At 48.9% G+C, this 15,319-nt stretch overlaps 1 protein-coding gene across 2 annotated transcripts; it reads right to left on the reverse strand.

Annotated features, from left to right (window-relative positions):
• Window positions 1-37: 37 nt before the first annotated feature.
• On the reverse strand, window positions 38-5,099 carry Star (steroidogenic acute regulatory protein). 2 transcript variants are annotated; one of them, XM_004855369.4, is made up of 7 exons: window positions 4,936-5,099; window positions 3,811-3,924; window positions 3,400-3,527; window positions 2,226-2,384; window positions 1,901-2,085; window positions 1,348-1,441; window positions 38-697 (listed from the first exon to the last, which is right to left on the reverse strand). In XM_004855369.4, exons 1-7 carry the CDS (start codon window positions 4,997-4,999, stop codon window positions 584-586), a joined length of 858 nt encoding a protein of 285 aa, XP_004855426.2. In that variant the 5' UTR covers window positions 5,000-5,099; the 3' UTR covers window positions 38-583. The 2 variants fall into 2 exon arrangements, with proteins under 2 accessions (XP_004855426.2, XP_021092472.2); XM_021236813.2 differs by having other exon boundaries at window positions 38-779.
• Between the last annotated feature and the right edge of the window lie 10,220 nt (window positions 5,100-15,319).

Genomic DNA, 15,319 nt, shown 5'->3' on the forward strand with positions numbered 1-15,319 from the left:
CCTAATAACAGAACTTTAAAACAAGTACAGACTGAGGTTCTTGTGTTAGTTATGACTTTATTCTGACTGGTGCTTGTGGGATGAGTAATGAGGCCAGCCTGATCCTCTTGTGTGTCCCTGATCCTTCTTGGTGCAGGAGCCAAAGTCTGCTGAGCCCCTGGGAAAGGCCCTGCATGGTCTGAGCCCTGCCTGCAGGGAGAGGTTCTTGAGACCGCTTCTTAGGTTTAGCAGCCCCTGCGCCTAGATCAGCCACTAGCATTCTAAAGATGGCTTTAGTGGGGGCATATAAGGGCCCAGAAAAATGTCTGACCAATATCTTAGGAGCTTAGTCTACATTCAGAGCTACTCAGTGGGTGAAGGTAGAGGTCTTCTCTTTGAGAGCCTGCTTGCTGTTTCCTTGGTGCTGAGGCTGTTAATAGTCCCGGCCCTATCCTCACACCCTAAACTTCCCACCCCTCCCTCCCTGTCTCCGGATGAAGATCTTAGACTTGCAGGCTTCCAGGGCAGGGTGGGGGTGGGGGGTGGACGGCCCTGATGCACATGCAGGTCAGTTCAAGAGGCTCAGGGAACAGCAGGCTGGTGTTTAACAGCGGGCTTCTGAGGCGGGGCTGGACTCCAGGTGCTTGCGCAGGTGGTTGGCAAATTCCATCTGGGTCTGTGACAAGACCTGGTTGATGATGCTCTTTGGCAGCCACCCCTGCAGTGCAGACAGGAGAAGGTGTCCATCACTGGTGCCGCTCTGCTCTGGACATCTCTACCCTGTCACAGACACGGCCTGCCTGGGACACCAGATTTGCTCTCAAGACAAAATCCAGCCCTGTGTTCACAGCCGTGTGACCCTGAACAATCTATGTTTACATCACCTTTCTCACACTAAGATTTCAGGCCCTAAGTTACCTTTTTTTTGAGACTGGGTCTTGCTCTATAATTCAAACTGTCCTTGAACTCACCATGTAGCCCAAGCTGGCCTCAAACTCACTCCAATCTTCCTGTCTTGGCCTCCTGAGTGCTAATGTTACAAGTTTGTGCCACCAAACCCAGCTACTTTTTTTTTTTTTTTTTTTTGAGACAGGGTCTTGCTATGTAGCTAATGATACAACTCACAATCCTTCTACCTTAGCCTCCCAAAGCTGGGATTAAGATGTGGACCTGGCTCCTAAACTTCCTTTTTTCTGAAATGATAGCATAGACTAGAAATTTGGTATGAGTGCTAAGGGAGCCACTCTAGGCTTTGGAGGTGGTGGGATAGCATCCTGCCATCATCACTTCTCCACCCCGCAGCCTGTGACTGTGGTGTGTGTGAGGAGGACAGGCCTGCTTTTCTCATTGCCATCCACCGTGCCTCACCTTGAGGTCAATACTGAGCAGCCAGGTGAGTTTGGTCTTGGTGGGGCTCCCAGCCAGAGGATGAAGCACCATGCAGGTGGGGCGCTGCTCGGCTCTGGTGGAGAAGTAGAAGGCAAGTCAGGAACACAAATCAGAGTTCCCTTTGATGCTGACTCCAGCAGTTACTCCAGACACATTTCTGGAGTACCTTGTCCTTTATCCAAACCTCATGGGCAGTCCCCTTTGCCAGTGGTGATACCTGATGGTTGGGATGGTTACCAGCTCTTCAGAATAAATGGTGTAGCTACAGTGGAACCTGAACCCTGCTGTTGGGCCCTTTGGTTGCTAGGTGGCAGGGAGTCAGGAACAGATCCTCCTGCCTCAGTATCAGGAGTGCTGGGACTACAGGTATGCACCATCACACCAAGCCAGAAAAGGAGAATCTTTTGTAGAAGAAATCTGGGGATGGGCCAAGAATTCATTTTTTGGAGCTGGGGACTCTGACCCATGATATACTTGGATGCATACCATGGCCTGTTCAGAGAAGGGGTCTCCAAGCCTGCTGCCATCTTACCTGATGACTCCTTTCTGCTCAGGCATGTCCCTGAAGTGTGTAGCCATGCCTGCCAGCACGCAGGTGGATCCTCGGCGCTTGGCACAGCGCACACTCACAAAGTCTCGGGGGCCCACAAGATTTCCTGCTGCTTCTGCAGCCAACTCATGGGTGATGACAGTGTCTTTTCCAATCTTCTGCAGGACCTGCCAGGCCACAGGGGAACCAGATCACTCCTCAGCCAGTGCTGGGGCTAAGGACCATCCACAGCTTGGGTCCTTTGTTGGCCTGCCTTTCACACTGGACTCTGCTGGGCACCTACCACTCACACGTGGGCTTTCCTCACCTTGAGCTCCTTGATGTTTGGGTTCCACTCTCCCATTGTCTCCATCCGATCCACAAGCTCTTCGTAGAGCCTGTTCATGGGCTGTTCCACCACCACCTCCAGCCGGAACACCTTGCCCACATCTGGAACTACCTTACTCAGCACTTTGTCCCCATTTGCCTGCCAGGGAGAAAAAAGACCCCTAGAGTAATGGCTAGAGGAAAATATTCCAAGCCTAGGTCTCAAGCCAGTGCTAGGCAAGGTTGAGAGGGGTCCAGTAAAAGGAAATCCAAGCTGAGCATGAAGACATCTCAACCTGTCTTGTTATGACAGAGTAGTGATGATCTTTCCTGCCACAGGTGTGGACATCTACTGAAGACTTGAAGAGGAACCCACGAACCCCAGACCCTTCTTGGTGGCAGATGATGATGGAGATAGGTCCAGTTGAAAAAACCAGTATGTGACTGCAAGAGCTCAAAGATCCTGGGAGTGGGAAAAGCCTGGTTTATAATCAGCTAATTATATCGTATAAGCAGAATTTGGAGTGGAATCTTTAGGAGTTTGTGGGAGTTTTTTTGTTGTTTGATTGTTTGTTTTTCCAGCAGTTAAATACCTCATACCAGAAGGACTTCAGGCCAGAAAAGTTCACTGAGCCCTTAGCAAAGAGCAGTGCTCGGCCTAGGTCCCAGGTTTCTAAAACTCCCAAACTTACTCTGTTATTTCCATTAGTCAGAAAACTTGAGGAGAGGTTTTGCTAGAACTTTGGAATAGGACAGCATGTAAGCTGTTGCTGAAGATAAAGCCACCACAAGTCTCCGATAAGAGCCCCTGGCTTTTGGGACAGGCCTTGTTACTGTTCCCCAGTGAGTGCCCCAGACAGCTTTGGGCCCTCTCCCACCCCCCTGTTCAGGGTGGCTGAGCACAATGCACTTTGGAGCTCGGGTTTGATACTCTAATGCACATGGAGCCCATTTCAGGTTTTCTGCTTAATGGGTATACACTGTTCTGAGAGTAGCTAAAGATACAAGAACAGAGTTTCTCCAACAAGACTCTCCCAGGGAGAAGAGTTACCTGAGAGAATGTATTCTTGGGAAGTCAAAACCCCATGCTTCTTACTGCAGGAGGCCAGCCCCCTGGGAGCGCTGAGGATGCACTGTGACAGTGGCAAGCTGCAGGTTTCTCACCCCATCCTTACCTGCTGGCTCTCCTTTTTCCAGCCCTCCTGGTCACTGAGGATGCCCAGGGCCTTCTGCATGGCCTCCTCTCCCTGCTGGATGTAGGCCAGCTCCTGGTCACTGTAGAGTGACTCCTCCAGCCGAGAACCTGGACACCCAGCCAAGGAGAGACAGCGTTCTTCCCTGTCCTGATCCCACACCAGCTACCATGCTTCAGATCTCAATGTGCTCCTCCCTCAGAAGAGCCGAGACCGGTACCACAGGATCCTGCCTGTGGGTCCAGGTAGACATGGGACTTGGCCTTGAGGAGCTCGAGGGTGAGAACACAGTGTCAGAACAGGTGGGGAAGGGTCGAGGCTGTCAGAGCCTCATGCACCTACTGGTATCCTGAGAGCCTCCCCTGGCAGAAGCCCAGAAACCACAGGACGTACCAAGCAGTGAGCTCCGACGCCGGACCTGGTTAACCCACACACTGGGGGCCGGCTCCCTCAGCGCTCTCCGGGTCAGCTCCTGGCTGATGGCCAGCACAGCCTGGTGCCTCAGCCCTGCAGGGAGGAAGGAAGACTGTTTCCAAGGAGCTAGAAAATGGCTTAGAGAGGGACTGTTCCTGCCTAGGAACACAGATTCCTGGGAGGGCAGTGTCCCAACAGCCAGTTCAGTACACATCACCCTACACAGGCCACTTCTGGAGCCCAGAAATCTGCTTCCATCTGGGGTGGCCAGATCTGGCCCTGCTAGAAAGGCCAACCAGGGCCTGCCGTAGAAATTCTGTTCAACCAGTAAAATCCTACTGAAGAAGACAAGAAATCTGTCCCCTGCGACCAGGGAACTTGTCAGTGGGGAAGGTCCTGTGCCTGAGCAGATGCCCAGGGTGCCATTAGACTGAGCTAGGTAGTTCCTGTGGGTGAAGTAGCCAGGACAGCCCCATTGCTGGCTGCAGATCTAAGCGAGGCTTCCAAGCTCATTCAGCCAGTGTTACTGGAAGAGGACTCCTCCAGCTTGGCTTTTGCCCCCTTCAGTGTCAAAGAGGGATTAACTCAAATGGCCTTTCATCCCAGTGAGCTCTTGAAAAGTGGCCCACAGAAACTGCCTTCTACCTCAGCCTGGCTGTGCACTGTGACCTCTGCCCCACCCACTTGCTCTTCACCTTGCTCTTCCTGGTCCCGCTCCCTGGCTCCTTGCTCCCCTTTTCCTGCCTGGGTCTCAGGGTTGCTGGAGTCAAGACTGACTTCTCCCTCTACCACTGGGCTGGACTTTCCGGGCACCGTTGGATTGAGTCTTGTCTAGCCCTGAAGGAGGCAGTCTGGAATAGTTTAAGAACAATTGGAGCCCTGGAAAGGAGGCCAGAAAGGACAGTTTGGGAGAGACATGGGCATCTTGTATCCACCCCAATTCTCCCAATGGGGAAACTGAGGTCCTCAGGGAAAGAGACTTACCCCACAGGAAGGCACAGCTGGGATCAGAGCCTGGGAGCCCCGGCCAGGGCTTTGCCCACTGCCCCATGCTTCCTGGGAACTCATGGTCAGGACCTGACTGCCTCCTGCCCCGAGACTCACCTTTCATGTTTCGCACATGTCTGTAGGAGCTCCCAGCACAGAGTTTGAACGTTGCAAGGAGCATTGTGCCCTGGCAGATGTGGTAGCGCTGCTGCTGCTGCTGCTGCTGGCCTCCCGGGGTGGTTTCTTGAACCTCTCAAGGTCCACCTGTGACCTGAAGCTGTGGCCTGCACCATGTGCTCTGCTCCTTAAATGCCCCTGGCTGAAGGCTTTGCATCATCACTGGGAGATAAAGAAGCCATCATTCACTGTGCAGAGGAAAGGGTCAAGGATAGAGGATTGCCTCATGCTGCTTCTCTGGCCACTGGGGGTGGGGGAGTGGGGTTTGCAGAAGGGAGTGGGGAGGTTGGTGCTGATTCATCGGATGAAGAGGAAAAACAGTGGCAGCCAAGATGGAGCCACTTGGAAGAGGACATATTATGCCTCTCAGAAGTTGAAAGTATAGATTTCAAGCCTTGTCCTCAAGCTCAACTCACAGGCCTAGAATTGATGCTTGAAGCCTGCATTCAGGAGAGAACGCATAGATGGGTGTGGTGCAGGCATCCTGTGACCTGTCCATTGCACTTGGGGGAGTGCTGGTCCAGGAACGTGAGTGGGGAGGGTGCAGAGGGAGATGAGGCTGCTGGGGGCTGTTCTGTCGGCCCTGACCTCAGTAGATGAGAAGCTTGACGTCCAGAGGTAGAAATGACATGTTCATGGTCAGACAACTGATCAGCAACAGGGGTGGGACAACTACACAAATCCTCTGGCCTTCAGTCCATCTGCACATGGTTCTTCGTGTGGGCCTGTGGACACCTTGTATGCTCAACTCTTCATTTGTTTGCTCATCCAGTGTTAGAAAACACCTTTATCAAAGCCCCACTCTGAGTGCCTTCTCTCTCCAGGGGTTTGTGCTGGAGCAAGGATAACCCTGGGGCATGACAGAGTTCAGCCCCTAAGCTTCCAAAGCAGTCACCTTGGCTGGGGCCACACTCTGCACCTATTTCTGGAGTCCTAGGCCAGAGGCTGTCTTAGGGGTCCTGACAGATGAGGTTCTTCCCCATGCTTCTTTAAGAGTCCAATCAGAGATGAGTGGTTGTGGAACAAGAAAGGAATTTCTTCCGTATGGCCACACTGGGAAGGAACAGGGACCAGCATCCTCGGCCCTGTCTTTGGGGGACTGACAATGGCTTTAGGATTACAACAATGGAAGGACAGAAGTGGGGCCATAGTCTAGCAGTGGTGATCAAGCTATAGTCTAGTTGATCATCACCTCAGGCCTGGTTGATCATTGTCTCACATCTGGTTCTGTGCTGTCCTGGTAGGCAGAAATCCTTGCTGCTGGAGGAGCAATTTGGCTTCAGTTATGAGAAGGTTGCATTTGGTTTAGGGTGGAGGCATCCTCAGGTGTGTAAGCCTGCAGGGCTTGCTGTTTCTGGAATTTGAGATAAGCTGAGAAGGACTTTGAGAAAGAACAAGCCAGAGGAGCCAAATGGAGTCAGTCAAGACAATGACTGGGTCCTTCGTCTGAGGAGTAAAGGATGATTTCAAAGGAGCCTACTTCAAGCTTTCTGGGGTACCAGATGCTGGGCAAGCTGTGCTACAGGGCTTGACATGTGGAAATGACAGAGTGCTGGGGTGTTCACCCCAGTCTTCACGGTGTGGGGACCCTGCGGTACTCAACAAGTACTCACAAAGCCTTGGATTCCTCTGTGAGTCCCAGGCACCATCACCCAAGCACAGGGACGGATCCCCTCCACACCTACAAACTATGCCATGAGAGACAGCATACAGAGGGCTGGGAGATGGGCAGAAAAAGACAGGCACGTAGAGAAGACAAGATTTTATTCAGATCGCTGTACGCTGTCAAGGAGGACTGCAGGCAAGTTTCAAGAGGGAATCACACAGGGTGAAAGATTTTATGTGTTTGAGGATATGGAAGAAGGGTCTACTCAATACATGTGATTGTCTAAAGAATGTCTTTTCCTGGATCATTTAGCACCTTACAGATTGCCCAGAAGCACATGCACTGAGTTCAAAGTTATATGTTTACAGCTGTAACTTTGACAACACCAATACTTCCGGCCATTAGCTTTAGAAAAGGAGATACACAGGTCTATACATATCTTTTAGAGAAGGTGAATCTGGACTCTGGACTTTTCACATCAGGTTTGTTGCTGTTTTAGATTGCCTATGGAGATCAAATGCCTTTATCTAGAGTTCCTTTGTTAAGAGTGTTAATCCTTTGATCTCCGGTACCAAAAGAAAAAAAAATTTTTTTTAAAAAGAGTGTTAATCCTTTTCATTGCCAATATGCTCTGGTGGCCTTGAGGCTGATGTAAAGCCAGATTCACCTGTCAAGAATTCTTAGAGTGGAAAGACTCACTCTAGCTCTGCCCCTGGCCCAGGCCTTGCCTCCTGTGCGAGAGCAGCCTGTGTCCTTCACTGCTGCTGGGAGGTGGGGGAGGCCAGGACCACAGTGAATGCACTCTTGCTGTCTCCCTAGCTGGAGATGGCATGAAAGGGCAGGGTCTGGCAGAACCAGGCTGTGTTGGAGCCCTACAGGCCAGGTGAGTCCCACAGCCCCATTTCACCCCTGGTAAAGCAGTAGGGGTTCTGTGAGCAGCAGCTGCTGGATGCACTGGCCAGTCCTCAAGGCTCCCTCCAGCTGCCTCCTCTGCAAAGCTTCCTGTGACCACCCCAACCTGGCAGAGTGGCTTGTGCCTTTGAGAGGTACTCTTCCTCCCAGCACCACAGCAGGTGCTACCCCTAAATCCTGATTTGCACGTGTTAGGTGAATGCCATGTCCAATTCAGCTCTCAAACCCAGCTTCAACTCAGCACTCAGCTGCAGGGGGACACAGACTGGACTCCCTCCTTCTCCATTGAGCGACCAATTAGGGAAACGGCACCAGCTTGTCTTTTGATTTAGGAACCTGGCCATAAGCCCTGTCCCAGCCCTAGAAGACTCCAGAAAGACAAGTGCCTGCGTTTGGTCTTGTGCAGCAGGTTCCCAGCACACGTGCAGCCTTGTGCACATGTGTCTTTCCAGGGGAGGCGCTGGGAAGGGCAGTGGTTATTATGGGACAGGCCTCGCAGATAATGCTCAAGGCTGTGCTGCTGGCATCCTGTGGGGAGTGAGGGCCCCTAGGAGGGGGAGGTGGTGCAGGCAGCCGGAGCACTGAGGCATATGGCTGCTGCTGATGTCAGAGGCTGCCATTGACTCCAAGTGGGCAGGCGGGTGACCTCCTCCAGTGCCAGATCTCCAGGCTGAATGACTAGTTAACTCTTGCTGTCCCTCTGAGCACGAAGGTGACAGAGATATCAGGGCATTTCCTCTGCTTCTGGAAATCATCCCTGTTCAGCTCTGGTTTCTGATAAGGGAGGAGGCCCCAGGGAAGGAAATGGGATGAACATAGCAGGTCAGCAGGACAGCCAGAGACCACCTGCCTTAGCCAGTGTGCAGGGCTGGGAACCACGGGCCCATGGTCAGGGGAGGAAGGAAAGGGATTCTTCATTTAAGCAATGATCCCACATTGAATATCTTCTATGTAACTCCACAGTTATGACCCTAGGGATGGGGCCATATGACCTAGCACGGACAGTGGAGAGCAGATGAGCCATTTGGAAGTACAGAGACTGGAATGCTGATTCCAGGGGAGAGGAGCACAATTGGAAGGAGGAAGGGGTGCTTCTCTGGGAAGCTTTGGACAGAGGGTGTGGTGAGGGTATGCTGGGTAGAGAACATGGGTGACTCCATGGAGAATTGAGGCTTGAGAGCTGGCTGTCCTGAAGCACTTCTGTTGTTCAGGATGGCTGTGCGTGTAGTGGAGTGTTTGTAGGGTGTAGTGGGAGAGAGAGGCAGAGGACATGGTGGGAGGGGCAGCGGGGCAGAGGCTGGGGAGCAATAGTGCCTACTTCTTGGGTTACTGACCTGGTTGTGTTCAGAAAGTGCAGGTTTTATGTTTAGACCAAAGTTGGTCCCACTGTTTACGTGATTGTCATGTGTATTTTTTTTTTTCTTGAGGCAAGGTCTTACACTGTAATTTAGGCTGGCCATGAACTCACTACGTAGCCCAGGCTGGCCTCGAACCTCATGGCAATCCTCCTGCCTCAGCCTCCTCTGGGACTACAGGTGTGCACCACCATGCCCAGCTGTATTTTTTGGGGTGGGGGGGGTACTGAGGATTGAACCCGGGACCCTGTGCTTTTGAGCCAGGCAGCGTGCTGTACTTTTTTTTTTTTTTTTTTAAAGATAGGGTCTTGGTATGTAGTTCAGGTTGGCCTTGAACTCACTACGCAGCCCAGACTGGCCTTGAACTCATTGCACTTATCCTGCCTCAGCCTCCAGAGTGCTGAGATTACAGGCAGGAGCCACCATGCCAGACCTCAATTTCTTACCTGCAACACAGGGATATGTTTTTTCCTTTTGCCATGTTGGAGATTGAACACAGGGCCTTTGCACTAAGCTATATCTCTAGTACTCTTTTATGTTTTGTTTTTGTTGTTATTGTTGTTTTCATGTTGAGATAGTGAATTGTCAGCTTTCCCATCACTGGGATGGAAATTTAAATGGGGAGAGATTTATTTAGCTTGCAGTTTTTAGTTGGTTTAGTCCAAAGTCTGCTGGCTCCAAGGCAGAAACAGCATGGTGGAAGGACATAGTGGAAGAAAGCTACTTAGTCCATGGTGGCCGGGAAGCAGAGCAGGGGAATGGCACTGAGAGAATGGATGAGGAACCATATATAATAGCGAGGTCACACTTTCATGGTCTTCCTGGATACATTCAGGGCATGCTTGACTAATCTGCTGCATATTTTTTAATCCAATGAAGCTGACATATCAGAATTAATGGTCACAATCTACAACTTTACTCCAAAATGCATCTTGAATGACATTTTATCTCCAAAAAAAACAAATGCAAGTTTATAATGTGGACCAAATACAACTCTCCTGCATACAACCAGAAATGCCGTAATCCCCTCCCCAAAGTCTCAACAGTTCTAGCATTTTAAAAAAGCCCAAGTCTAGTCTTTTCTGAGACTTAAGGCAAACTCTTACTATCTGTGAACCTCTGCAAAAGTAAAAAAGACCTAATTAGAAAATAAGCCCTAGCATGATTTTTCAAGCAGGTAAGCCAGACTTTAGATTTCCTTGCCTAGGAATTTTGATAGGAACATAGTTATAAAGTGTTTGGTCTTTTTTTTTTTTTTTTTTTTTGAGACAGGGTCTCCCTTTGCAGTGTGAGTTCAGTCTGGCTTTTTGAACTATTGACTATGCAGTCCAGGCTGAAATAAAAAATAAAAAAAGGCTGAAAAAAAATAAAAAGCAGAAACAAAAAACCCTGGGTGTGGCTTCCCAGGACACCCGGGGGCCTGGCTTGGAGATGGGCCCAGGGTTGAGCCCAGCCCCTTGTACTCAGCCTGATGACCGGTGACCAGGGCCTGGACATTTCCCTTCATCCCAAGTCCCACAGGAAGACTGCTTGAGGCCATTTTCCCGAGTCTATGTGGCAACAACCACTTATATGCAGATGGAATTAGGGGTCCCAGAGGAATGAGAATGGCTAGAGAAAGAGAACTGTGGGCTGAGAGGGGAAGAAGAGAGGCAGGGTGGTGAGCAGAGATGGCAGAGAGGACACCTGGTTTACTCTGTTCCAGGGGCCCTGGCAGAGCTGGGGATCTGGTCCAGAGCACAGATGTGCCGCATTTCCTAGGGTTGGTGGGTTGGCTTTCTAGTTCCTTCAGTGATAAACTAGGAATAGAAATTTTTACCCTGCCGGCATTATTTGGGCCTGTAATCCCACCACTCTGAGAAGCTGAGGCAGGAGGATCACAAGTTCTAGCCTAGCCTGGGTAATTATTGAGATCCTCCTCAAAATACAAAAGGGAGTAGGATTTAGTTTAGTGTAAATGCCTTGGATTCAATCTCCAATAATACACACATGCATATGCATACACACACAAATTATTTTTATACAAAGTTTGAGTGTTAGTTAAATTAGTCTTAAACTCCTAGGCTCAAGCAATCTTCCTGCCTCAACTTCTCTACAGATCGCTTGGACTATAGGTGTGTATCACCACACACAGTTTAAAGATCAGTGATGGGGAACCTTCTAGAGACCAAGTGCCCAGACTGGAACCCAAAACCCACCTACTTATTGTAAAGTGCCAACACTACGTGTGCTGAAATCCGTTGCTTAGCTGCTGGGACGATGCTGTGGAGGCTTGGCTTGAGTGCCAGCAGAGAGGGCTCTGCATGCCCACTTGGCATGTGTGCCACAGATTTGCCAGTACTGCTTCAGATGTTGAGGATGCAAGACCAAGACACATACCTAGAGGTTTATGTTTTAGATGAGAGGGGAACAGGCAGTAAACCAGTGAAATTTAAGTGGGACGGTGATGGTAGCCATGGTAAAAAATAAAGCTGGAAAGGAAATAGATGGGGCAGGTGTTGGGTGGAACCAGGGCCTTATGCATACCAGGCAAGCACTGTACCCCTGATCCACACCACCAGCCCCAGGTGCTAATTTTTTTTTTCTGGTACCCGGGATCAAGCTCGGGTCCTTGCGCTTGCGCAGCAGGTGGTGAAACCACTGAGCTAAATCCCCGCCCTCCCCAGGTGCTATTTTAAAGAGGTGATCCAAAGGTGAAATTGGAGCAGAGATCTGCAGTGAGTAAAAGATCCATGCAGTTATCTGGGGAAGCATATTCTAAGCACAGAGAAAGGCAAATTCATCCTCATCCAGTGCAGAGGTTTCAGGGGTTGAAAGGAAAGCTATAAAAATTACCATGGGACCATAATGTTACGCGAAATAAATCAGACACATACGCTTAAATATCACATGGTTTCTCTTTCATGAGAAACCCAAAGTATAAAGAGCAAAATAAAAGATAGATAATAGAAAGTAGGGAGATAAGAGCTTTTTCAGATGGGAAGTGGATCAAGAGACTGGGGCGGGACGGGGCAGGGATTTAGCTCAGTGGTTTCGCAGCCTGCGCAAGCAAGCGCAAGGACCCGAGTTGGATCCCCGGTACCAAAAAAAAAAAAAAGGAGAGAGATGGGGGGGGGGGCGGCTAGGAATTTAGCTGTGGTTCCGCTGCCTGCCCCACAAGCTCAAGGACCCGAGTTCAATCCCTGGTACCAAAAAAAAAAAAAAAGAGAGAGAGATTGGTGGGGAGGGTAGGCAGGGGAGGGACAGGGAATGAAAAGAAAACTAAGAATGTGTTCTGTACATACACCAACCCCACACAAGGAATGCAAACATTATGTACTGAAAACATGGACTAATAAAAAAAGAAATGTACTTTTTACTTTCCTAGTTACAATAAACAAATATTTACCACAAATTAAGCTCATGTTTTTCAAGTTTCTGACAGGCACCCACAGTAACAAATGTATTTTACATTGCCAATACCTGCATAGATGCATATAACACTTCACACACAACCTAACTCTATTATATATGATACACTCTATTCTGTATCTTCTTCCAATTAAAAAGAAATTCTGGTTACAAACCACTAAGTTCATTTCCTGACCCAGTAGCCGCAACTGGGTTTAAACTAGGTTGATTGTGTTCAACTTCATTGGTAAAAACCTTCCCTCTCCCAGATTTAACAAGAACCGGCTGGGTGTAATGTTCAGGAGTTGGCTGCACTGCTGCTGCACATATGTATGTGAGCTTGTGTCTCAGGTGACATTCCTGTCAGGTCACAGTCATTCCATGGCAACAGCTCAGACTAGGCTCTCTTGGTCCACTTTCCTTGATTACAAGTAGATTGGTTTTAGTTTTTCTCAAGCCTAGAACTGGAGAGTTGGTGTAGGATTAAAGCATTAACCAGCATCATTTGCACATCACTGGGAATTCTGGCTTCTAAATGTGAAAGGAGCTGTGTGGAGCTCACTGTGAAGGCACCTTCTCCAAGGCGAGAACACGCCCCACAGATACACAGGCACGGTTTCCATATATAGTATCACTTTGGGAAGTAGGGGACTGGCCACTGTAGGCATGGCAGTCTTCTGGGCTGCCACCTTCTTGCCTGGACAGACTCCGGGACGCGCCCTGATGGAGCAGCTCCCTAGCACCTTTTACAATGGCCATCTGAGCAGATCTGGCTCCACGGTCCAAGGCCCTTGGGAGTTATCAGGGATGGGGGGAAGGGAGGGGAGGAGATACCACAGCTTAGACAACTGAGAATAAGCACTTAAGCCAAGGTCAAGGGAGTGGGAAAAGAATAGTTGAAGCCAGATGCTGCTGTGCTCAGTTATTTCAGAATACAGGGCCGTAAGGGGCTCTAGTAGATTTTTTAAAAAACATTTTTTTATTAGTACATACTTTTTACACATAGTGCTCACATTCATCATAGGGAATTTGTACCTGTACTGTACATAATATATCTTTTTCCCCATTCACCTTGCTAGATTTTCTCCTTTGAAGGCTATTTGGTGGGAGCCCTGGTTGGAAGAATCTTTCATTATGAAGTGGGATTGATCCTGAGGTCCAGTAAGAGAAGATAGTACCAGTAGTTGTGGTCTGGGAAAAAGCACCAGATTCCAGGATCTGCCAAGGCTAGGCTGGCGGAGCCAAAGGGGAGGCACTGTGCCCAGCACCCAGGACAGAGAGGAAGGGAGCAGTTGTCAAGGCAGTTCAGGGCTTTAGGTCTTAATTTTGGCAGCTACATGATGCAGGTCTACAGCAACACATTATGCACAAAAATGGAAACATTGCTGTGGAATGCTGGGAAGTTAACAGATTTAACTTTAACATCCTTCTCTCTCATAACTCATGTTATTACATTTGGAATTGCTCGATGAGTATTTATTTTTGTTTTTTTAAGACAGGATCTTGCTATGAGTTGGCCTTGAACTCACAGTGATTCTCCTGCCTCAGCCTCCTGAGTGTACCACCACACCTGGCTGTATGGATATCTAAAAGACAGCTAAAGCTGAGTGTGGTGGTGCATGCCTGTGATCCCAGGACTCAGGAGGCTGAAGCAGGAAGAGCACCATGAATTTGAGGCCAGCTTAGGCTACATAGTGAGTTCAAGGCCAGCCTGAAATACATAGTGAAACTGTCTCAAAAAACAAAACAAGGGCTAGGGATTTAGCTCAGTGGTTCCACTGCCTGCCTTGCAAGCACAAGGACCCGAATTTGATCCCTAGTAACAACAACAAAAAAATGTAACAACAAACAACACACTATAGCTCATAAACTGTTAAGTACATTTGATACTAAAGTATAAAATAATTTACCCACATACAAACTAGACATAAATTTTATGAAAAGGATATCTTTGCACAGCAGATTATAAAAAGAAAATACCTAGAAAAGCTAGTTAAAATTCCTGAGAACAGGAGCTGGGCATGGTGGCACATGCCTGTAGAACCAGCAGTCTGAGAGGCTGAGGCAGGACGGTTGCACGTTTGAGGTCAGCTTGGACTAAATACTGTTTCCCTGAAAGTAAGACCTAGCTGGAAGATAATCAGCCATGAAAACTAGAGATTAAAAATGCCAATAAAGGGCCAGGGATTTAGCTCAGTGGTTCCATTGCCCGCTTCACAAGCATGAGGACCCAAGTTTGATCCCTGGTACCAAAAAAAAAAAAAAAAAAGCCACCAAGATATATCATGTAAAAGTATAAATTCCCAATGATGTCATATTGTATACCTAAAAATGTACCAATAAACTTAATTTTAAAAAGTGCCAGCCCTGATCACCTTTTCTTTGCCTTACCTGCTTATAGAGCAGCCAACAAGCAAGAATGATGATGGCGGGGGTAAGGCAAGGATAGCCTGATCGGGGCTGTCATTTTTTGACATAGTCTATTTAGTTCAGGGTGGCCTTGAACTGGCAGCGATCCTCCTGCCTCAGCTTCCTGATGGCTGGGATAACAGGCATTGGCCACCATGCCTGGCTCTGGGGCTGGCATTTTTGATCTCTAGTTTTCAAGGCTTTTTTCCAGCTGGGTCTTATTTCAGGGAGAGGGTAATGAGACCCTGTCTCAATACCACCCTCTTCCCAAAAGTTATTGAGAATAAAAAAATTACTGAAATAAAAAAATCACTGAGGACCAGAGAGCAATGTGCCAGGAACCAACTGAGGAGTCACCTTACTCCTTGTTCAGTGCACTACTAAACTGTCTTCTCTTGCTCTCTCTCCCCTCCTCTATCAATCAGATGATCATCTATCTTTTGCTGGTACTGGAGATCAAACCTAGGGGAGCTCTACCACCGTGCTACATCCCAGATCTTCTTTTACTTTTTGAGACAGGGTCTTACTGGTTTCCCCAGGCTGGCCTTGAACTTTCCATCTTTCTGCTTCAGTCTCCCAAGCAGCTGGATTACAGGTATGCACCACTGTTGCCTGGCTAAACTGCACTGCTTTAAAAAGCAGTCTTGAAAAA

The sequence above is a fragment of the Heterocephalus glaber genome, unplaced genomic scaffold (assembly GCF_053883595.1).
Source record: "Heterocephalus glaber isolate CG9 unplaced genomic scaffold, H.glaber_assembly_v1.0 deba00001461, whole genome shotgun sequence".
NCBI classification, from domain to species: Eukaryota; Metazoa; Chordata; class Mammalia; order Rodentia; family Bathyergidae; genus Heterocephalus; species Heterocephalus glaber.